The sequence below is a fragment of the Podarcis raffonei genome, chromosome Z (genome assembly GCF_027172205.1).
Source record: "Podarcis raffonei isolate rPodRaf1 chromosome Z, rPodRaf1.pri, whole genome shotgun sequence".
Taxonomy (NCBI): Eukaryota; Metazoa; Chordata; class Lepidosauria; order Squamata; family Lacertidae; genus Podarcis; species Podarcis raffonei.
This window is the reverse complement of record NC_070621.1, coordinates 3,019,151-3,027,992: the sequence shown is the minus strand read 5'-3', so window position 1 is coordinate 3,027,992 and position 8,842 is coordinate 3,019,151. Positions and strand designations below refer to the sequence as shown.

At 46.9% G+C, this 8,842-nt stretch overlaps 1 protein-coding gene across 1 annotated transcript in view; it reads left to right on the top strand.

Annotated features, from left to right (window-relative positions):
- Positions 1-2,452: 2,452 nt before the first annotated feature.
- The window catches only part of DAB2IP (DAB2 interacting protein), a 304,877-nt gene continuing 298,487 nt past the window's right edge, over positions 2,453-8,842 (top strand). The window contains exon 1 of the mRNA XM_053373754.1: positions 2,453-2,943. Within this exon, the coding sequence (XP_053229729.1) occupies positions 2,901-2,943 (43 nt within the window). The 5' untranslated portion in view covers positions 2,453-2,900. The remainder of the gene's footprint in view (positions 2,944-8,842) is intronic.

The window sequence follows — 8,842 nt, the reverse complement described above, 5'->3', positions numbered from 1 at the left end:
CTTATCAATGCCTACTACCAACAATGCCTATATACTATGTCTCTATAATTGGAGTTTCCCATGTACTGCAAGAAGATCAAACCTGCCCAATCTGAAGGAAATCAGCCCTGAGTGCTCACTGGAAGGACAGATCCTGAAGCTGAGGCTCCAATACTTTGGCCACCTCACGAGAAGAGAAGACTCCCTGGGAAAGACCCTGATGTTGGGAAAGATGGAGGCACAAGGAGAAGGGGACAACAGAGGACGAGATGGTGGGACAGTGTTCTCGAAGCTACCAGCATGAGTTTGACCAAACTGTGGGAGGCAGTGGAAGACAGGAGGGCCTGGCGTGCTCTGGTCCAGGGGGTCACGAAGAGTCGGACACGACTAAATGACTAAACAAGAACAATGATTGGAGGCAGTATATGCTTCTGAGTACCAGTTGCTGGGGGATGCAGGTGGCGCTGTGGGTTAAACCACAGAGCCTAGGACTTGCTAATCAGAAGGTCGGTGGTTCAAATCCCCATGACGGAGTGAGCTCCCGTTGCTCGGTCCCTGATCCTGCCAACCTAGCAGTTCGAAAGCACGTCAGAGTGCAAGTAGATAAATAGGTACCGCTCCAGCGGGAAGGTAAACGGTGTTTCCGTGCACTGCTCTGGTTTGCCAGAAGCGGCTTGGTCATGCTGGCCACATGACCCGGAAGCTGTACGCCAGCTCCCCAGAGTCGGTTACGACTGGACCTAATGGTCAGGGGTCCCTTTACCTTTACCTTTTTACCAGTTGCTGGGAAAAGCTGCAGGAGGGGAGATTGCTCATGTGAATGGCGCCTCTTTGTGGGTTTCCCATTGGGGCATCTGCTTGGCCACTGTGGGCTAGACCACTAACCTGACCCAGCAGCCTTTTCTTAAGTTCTTAAGGCCAGAACAGCAGCCTAGAAATTTGCCTCTCTCCTTCTCCCACCCTCCCTCCCCTTCCCTCCCTCTCTCTCTGAGTGCTGGCTGCAATTGTGGTACAGTCACCGTAGTTTCATGCCACCCCCCTCTCCCCCATGCAGTGCTTGTGAACTTCTCCGACTCTCCATCATTTGTCCGCCCACCACTGCCATTGGCGCTGTGGCTGGAAATGCCAATCTGCCTGCAACCCCCCCCCCCTTTTACAGTCCTGGAAGGTTTGGCTGATTCATTCAAATCAGGGCCTGTGCATGTACGATTATGATATGGACAAGCTCTCCTTGTCAGTCTCCTGGCCAAATGTTTGCAGGGTTGCCAAATGCGCAACCTTCCCTGTCTCTGGGTCATGCCTGGGGAGTGCTCTCCCTGCTTTCATACCCATTTGCCTCCCTCTGCCCAAACATAAGGGCCAGCCCCTGCAGGATTTCAATGCAAAAGGTGTGTCAGGGAGATTCCATTTTAGCTTGCTGGATCTATCCACCAAAGGAGGGGAAGTCAGCAGCGGGGCAACTCGCCATGCAAGGAGAAACCTGCACTCCCCAAATTCCCTCTGGGACACGCCCCTCCCCCAAAAACCTACCGTATGGAATTTCCTGCCACATGAATGTGGTTGTAGTAGCATCTGGCTCCAACGGCTCTTCCCTGCATTTGTGGGAGAAATCAGTGGTGTTTGTGGGCATTCCATAGCTGACACTTTCCCCTCAGAGCAGTTTGTTTGCAACCGGACCTCAATGGCGGGGTAGGGGGGGTTAGGTGAGTGGATGCAACTACTGCTAGGGGGCTCAGTTGAATCACAGTGCTAATCCCTCTATGGTCTGTTCAGTGGGCTTGACAGGGCAAGGGCAAGAAATTATTCCTGCATCCTTTTAGGCACCCCCCCTGCTTCCCCCCACCCCCACTGCAGCCTCTAGATTCCTCAGCAGCTCTGTTAAGGGCAAATGACAACAGTGCAGCTCCTGGCAGGAGCTCTGCTGCTCTTGGAGCCCATGCAAACCCGCCAGCAGCAGCAGAGGCTTGCCAAAAGGAGGTAAATATAGGACAAGGCACTGCAGCAAGGAAGGTGCAGCTGGTGCCCTAGTGCAGAGTCACCCAAGTCCATTCCTGCCAGGATCTGATTTTATTTTATTTTATTGGGGGGGAAGACCCCTCTCTGGCCAACAAGGGACTCAAATGCAGCCAGGGTGTGTGAGGATGCTCAGAAAGTAAGCCAGCCATGATCAGGAGAGAGACGCCTGTGGGCCTTCCTGGGGTTCAGTCAATTCTGTATTTCCTGAGATGTTTGGGGTGGGTTTTCCTTCCCCTTCCTAAGCGTTGATTCTTCCTGCCGACTCTCTCTCTCCCTTTCCCTCTCCTTCTCCGTCTCTCTCCCCCCCCCCCCCCACGCTCTTTCTCCCTCCCTCCTTCCTCCCCAAGGAACACACCACTTTATATGTGTTATTATTATAGCAACCCTTTGCGTTATGCAACAGTGTGGCTTGGAGGCTGGTCTTCTCTCTTTCCACCCCCCCCCCCGCAACCTTACCGCTTGCAAGGAGCTCTGTCTTCATCCTCCTCTGCCAACCTCGTGTCCCCCCACCGCACACCTCCCCCCCCACCTCCGCACGGCTTCTGAACTTTCGTCCGAGAGAGCTGGCGATTTCGGGAGAGGAGCCGAGAGTTTGAAAGGCTCGCGCACAGTGGGGGGAGAAAGAGCGGTATGCCTTTTGCTCGAGATGTTGGAGAAGGACCCGCGAGCCGCGAGGGTCAGCCGGCGAATTGGGAAGCCGGCCAGGCCGTGTCAAGCCAAGGGAGGCGCCTTCCGATGTCCCCTTTTGGATGTGGCGCTAGCTCGTCAGGCAGGTGAATTGGTGTGAGCAGCAGCTGGGCTTCGCTTTTCCTGCTCCCCCCCCTCCAAGTTTTCCTTTTAAGATAACCTTTCCTCTCGCTTCGCTGCATGGAGACAAGGCGCGGTGGGAGCTTCTCCCGGAAGTAATGGATCCCAACAACCCATCGGACCAAGAGGACGACTCTCGGGGTAAGGAGCCACCGGAGGGGACTTTTTTTTAAAAAAGTAACTTTTCAGGTGCGACCTGTCCTATTTCTAGTCCTGGGCTGGGATCAGTTTGTGCCTCCGCAAAAGGAATAGGTGGCACCAAAAGTGCAAAAAGGGATAAGAATTTGGGAGGCAGCTGGATGGATTTGGTTTCGGAATGTGCAGGCTTCCGGGCTTCACCAGCTTCTTCTTCAGGAAGTGCTGCCCTGGACTCCTTTGGGATATACATTCAACAAACAGCAAGTGAACAAAAGTTCACACGCACAGAAGCATTTCATCCCCAGCTCAAAGTTTTGGGTTGCTTGCTTTCCTCTGGTGCTTAGGATGGTTCTGGCTCTGGTCGGTTTTGTAATTCGGAAAGAAGCTGAGTTAGGCAGAGGTTGTGGACGTTCTGGGAGCCTTCCTGGGAGGGATAAAAATATTGATCTTGTGGCATCATAGAATTGTAGAGTTGGAAAAGGCCATGAAGGTCATCTTGTCCAATCCCCTGCAATGTAGGAATCTTTGGCCCAACATGGAGTTCGAACCCACAACCGTGAGATAAAGAGTCCCATTAGCTACCATCAGGAGCAAAGTGACTGGTTTCTGTTCAGAGCTGACAACCTGATCTCACAGGCTGGCAAATGTTATATTCAGGATGCTGATGTGTATATAATGATTCTACAAGAGAGCATCATGTGAGAGTCGGGACTTCTTGAGCTCTTCCTCCTCCTTTCTCTTAAAAATTAAGTTTCTAGACCTCATGGCACTGTGCTTGGATATGGGTGGGTGACAGCACCTGAAATGCCTAAAACTGCACTGGGGGCCACTAGGCTGCCAGCTTCCCCCAGGACTCTCTGTCTGGCCCTTGGAATTCTCCCCACACCTCTCTGTGGCCCTCCTTGCCCCCCCCCATGCATTTTTGCCTGGCTGGAATGTGGAATAATACTCCTTGCTTGTCTGGATGGAGAATAGAGAGAGGGGTGTGCATGTGAGTGTATAAAACAGCCTAAGGTACGAAGGCAAAATTAATGCCTGTTGTTCTGCCAACTTTTACGTCTGCTCCTGCCCACAAACTGGCATGTGGCCCCAGGAAGGTCCCCCAGAACAGAATGTGGACCTCAGGTTAAAAAGGATTCCCCATGTCTGCTCTTATGCTAGAAAGACAGCTGGAAGAGATTCCAAGTTGTGGGGGACAGGATTTAATGTCCCATGACTAGCAAAAGTTGAATAAATTACACAATTGTCTTAATTTGCATAATTTATGCAAGTTGTAGAATTTAGCAATTTTTTTGGCAGAGAACATGGATTGTCTGGAGGCAGAATATTAATATGGTATGGTTGTGTGGGGTCCCCCACTGTGGAGTAAATACATGATTTCTGTTTAAATTTCTGATGGATTGTCAGAAGTGGGGAGGAGACCAGCAGATTCGTACTGTGTTGCTATTGGTAGTTATTTGGTGAGGTGTGAATATTTTGTAAGCTGTGCAGAGCTTTTATGGGAATCATAGAATTTAGAGTGGGAAGGGACCCAAGGGTCATCTACTTAAAAACCTCCAAGGAGACTATTCCACAGTTGAACAGCTCTTACTGTCAGAAAGTTCTTCCTGATGTCTAGCTGGAATCTGTTTTCTTGTAACTTGAAGCCCTTGGTTCAGGTCCTACCCTCCAGAGCAGGAGGAAACAAGCACGCTCCCTCTTCCATCTGACAGCCCTTGAGATATTTGAAGATGGCTATGATATCTCCTCTCAAGCTCCTCTTTTCCAGGCTAAACCTACCCAGCTCCTTCAACTGTTCCTCATAAGGCTTGGCTTCTAGATCCTTGATCATCTTATGTGCCCTCCATTGCACACCTTCCAGCTTGCCAACATCCATCCTAAATTGTGGTGCCCAGAATTAGACACACTATTCCAGGTGTGGTCTGACCAAGGCAGAATAGAGTAGTACTCTTATTTCCCTTGATCTGGACACTATACTTCTGTTGATGCAGCCTAGAAAAGCATTAGTTTTTTTGCTGCTGCATCACACTGTTAAGTTTGTGGTCCACCAAGACTCCTAGATCCTTTTCTCAAGTACTGCTAGTAAGCCACGTTTTCCCTATTCTATATTTGTGCAGGTGGTTCTTCCTGCCTACGTTCAGAACCTTACATTTGTCCCTACTGTAAAGCATTTTGTTAGCTTGGACCCAGTCCTCCAATTCCTTCATCCAAGTCATTTATAAAGATGACAACAATGGGCCCAGGACAGAACCCTCCAGCACCCCACTTGTCACTTTTCCCCAGGGTGACGGGGAACCATTAATGAGAACTCTTTGTTTTTTTTTTTAAATAGATTTTTATTGGTTTTTTCCACACATAATACAAGACAATACAACACAATACAAGACATACAAACATATAAACACGTATAATTTCTTAACCTTTCATTTCTTAAGCCTTCTTTCAGCGACTTCCCCATACCTCCCCTTTCTGCATCCCTGTTATCAATTTTTTCAGCATCCCCTAATTTCAGTATAATACTTTCTTTCGATCTTATTTCTCATATCCAATTACTAATTACTGCAATTCTTTTTTGCATTACCCAAGACATTTTAACATTCATTAATTTTACAACAGTTCTTGAGATAAATTTTAAACTTCTTCCAATCTTCTTCCACCGTCTCTTTCCCTTGGTCACGGATTCTGCCGGTCATCTCAGCCAGTCCCATATAGTCTATTACCTTAGTCTGCCATTCTTCCAGTGTGGGTAGTTCTTGTGTCTTCCAATACTTCGCTAATAGTACTCTTGCTGCTGTTGTAGCGTACATAAAAAACGTCCTATCTTTCCTTGACACCAATTGGCCTACCATGCCTAGGAGGAAGGCTTCTGGTTTCTTCACAAACGTGCATTTAAGCACCTTTTTCATTTCATTATAAATCATTTCCCAGAATACCTTGATCCTTGGGCACGTCCACCAAAGGTGGTAGAAAGTACCTTCAGTTTCCTTACATTTCCAACATTTATTATCGGGCATGTGATAAATTTTTGCAAGCTTGACTGGGGTCATGTACCACCTGTAAATCATTTTCATAATGTTCTCTCTCAAGGCATTACATGCCGTAAACTTTATACCGGTGGTCCATAACTGTTCCCAGTCAGCAAACATAATGTTATGACCAATATCTTGCGCCCATTTAATCATAGCTGATTTAACCGTCTCATCCTGTGTATTCCATTTCAACAGCAGGTTATACATTCTTGACAAATTCTTAGTATTGGGTTCCAATAGCTCTGTTTCTAATTTTGACCTCTCCACCTGGAAGCCCATTTTCCTGTCCTGTTTGAAGACTTCATTTATCTGATAATAATGAAGCCAGTCTCTTACTTTTGACTTCAGTTTCTCATAGCTCTGCAATTTCACTTTTCCCTCCTCCTGTTCTATAATTTCCCAGTACTTTGGCCATTTGGATTCCATATTAAGTTTTTTCACTTCCTTAGCCTCCATTGGTGACAACCACCTGGGGGTTTTATTTTCCAACAAATCTTTATATCGAATCCAAACCTTATACAATGCTTTCCTAACAATATGGTTCTTGAAACCTTGATGAATTTTTACCTTGTCGTACCATATATATGCATGCCAGCCAAATCTGTTGTTAAACCCTTCCAAATCCAAAATGTCTGTGTCTTCAAGAAGCAGCCAGCTTTTCAGCCAGCAAAACGCCGCTGATTCATAGTACAACTTTAAGTCCGGCAGGGCAAACCCCCCTCTTTCTTTTGCATCAGTTAGTATCTTAAATTTTATTCTGGGCTTTTTGCCCTGCCAGACAAATCTAGATATGTCTTTTTGCCACTTCTTGAAACAATCCATTTTGTCTACAATCTGCAATGTTTGAAATAAAAACAACATTCTAGGCAAGACATTCATCTTAATGACAGCAGTACGGCCTAACAAGGAAAGTCTCAAATTTGACCATACTTCTAGATCTTTCTTAATTTCTGACCAGCATTTCTCATAGTTATCTTTAAATAAATTCACATTCTTAGATGTCAAATTAATCCCCAGGTATTTCACCTTCTTTGCTACCATTAACCCCGTTTCACTCTGAAACTTTTCCCTTTCAACCGCTGTTAAATTTTTGTCCAGTACTTTCGTTTTCTGTTTGTTCAACTTAAAACCTGCTACTTGACCAAATCATTAATGAGAACTCTTTGGGTTCGGTCAGTCAACCAGCTAAAAATCCACCTCATTCAACCCACATTTTGCCAGCTTCTTTGCAAGAATATCATGGGAGACCTTGTCAAATGCTTTACTGAAATCAAGATGGACTATGTCAACAGCGTTCCTCTGATCCACCAAGCGGCAATCATAAAGAAAAGTCTTCCTTATTGCCCTTTCCATGGATTGGTTGGAATGGCTGGAAAAATGCTGGGAGCTGCCTGATAGCAGATCTGATTCTTTGCCCAACTCTCTTAGCTCCAGGACCTGGGAGATCTTTCCCATCACTTGATCAAAACTAACAAAACAAATTTCAACAGGGACTAATGTATGCTTAGGTACAAAGCCCTACTGGCTATGAAAAAAAAGGCAGTTTGAACAAAACTCCTGGTCCGTTACTTAATGCTTCACTAAATAATGACGTTAAACACTTAGGTAGGAATAGCTGAATGCACAAATACAGGATGGGGGCACCTTGCTTGATAGCAGTACTTGTGAAAAGGATCTAGGGGGCTTAGGAGATCACAGGCTTAGCATGCGTTTACAGTGTGATGCAGCAGCAAAAAAATCTAATGTAGTTCTAGGTTGCATCAACTGAAGTCTAGTGTCCTAATCAAGGGAAGTAATCATATCACTCTCTTCTGCCTATACCTGGAATACTGTGTCTACTTCTGGACATTACAGTTTAAGGATATTGATAAGCTGGACCATGTGCAGAGGAGTGAGAGGTCAGGATGATCAAGGGTCTGGAAACCAAGCCTAATGAAGAGCAGTTGAGGGGTAAGTTTAGCCTGGAGAGAGAAGACTGAGAGGGGATAGGATTTGTTGTTGTTGTTGTTTAGTCATTTAGTCGTGTCCAACTCTTCGTGACCCCATGGACCAGAGCATGCCAGGCACTCCTGTCTTCCACTGTCTCCTGCAGTTTGGTCAAACTCATGCTGGTAGCTTTGAGGACACTGTCCAGCCACCTCGTCCTCTGTCGTCCCCTTCTCCTTGTGCCCTCCATCTTTCCCAGCGTCAGGGTCTTTTCCGGGGAGTCTTCTCTTCTCATGAGGTGGCCAAAGTACTGGAGCCTCAGCTTCAGGATCTGTCCTTCCAGTGAGCACTCAGGGCTGATTTCCTTCAGAATGGATAGGTTTGATCTTCTTGCAGTCCATGGGACTCTCAAGAGTCTCCTCCAGCACCATAATTCAAAAGCATCAATTCTTCGGCGATCAGCCTTCTTTATGGTCCAGCTCTCACTTCCATACATCACTACTGGGAAAACCATAGCTTTGACTATACAGATAACTGTCTTCAAATGCCTGAGAGTCTGCCACATGGAAGATTGAGCAAGCTTGCTTCCTGATGTTCCAGAGGTGAGGACCCAAACCAATGGATTAGAATGACAAGGAATGTGATTCTGACTAAGCATTAGGAAGAACTTGCATGGCCACCTGCCAGGAATTCTTTAGCTGTAATTCCTGCATAGTCGTGGGTTGGACTAGATGACCCTTAGGGGAACCTTCCAACTTTACGATATGATTCTGTGATATGGAGGGCCAGAAAAATGTTCCCCAGCTGCTGGTAGCCACCCCTGCTTTGCACTCCCCAGGGCGCTGCAGAATACGGTATCAGGTTTGGCTTTTGCAGGAGAAACCAACTTTGCACTCCAAATGTGTGCACTCATTGCTCCTCCCCCATCCCTCACATATAATGTCAAT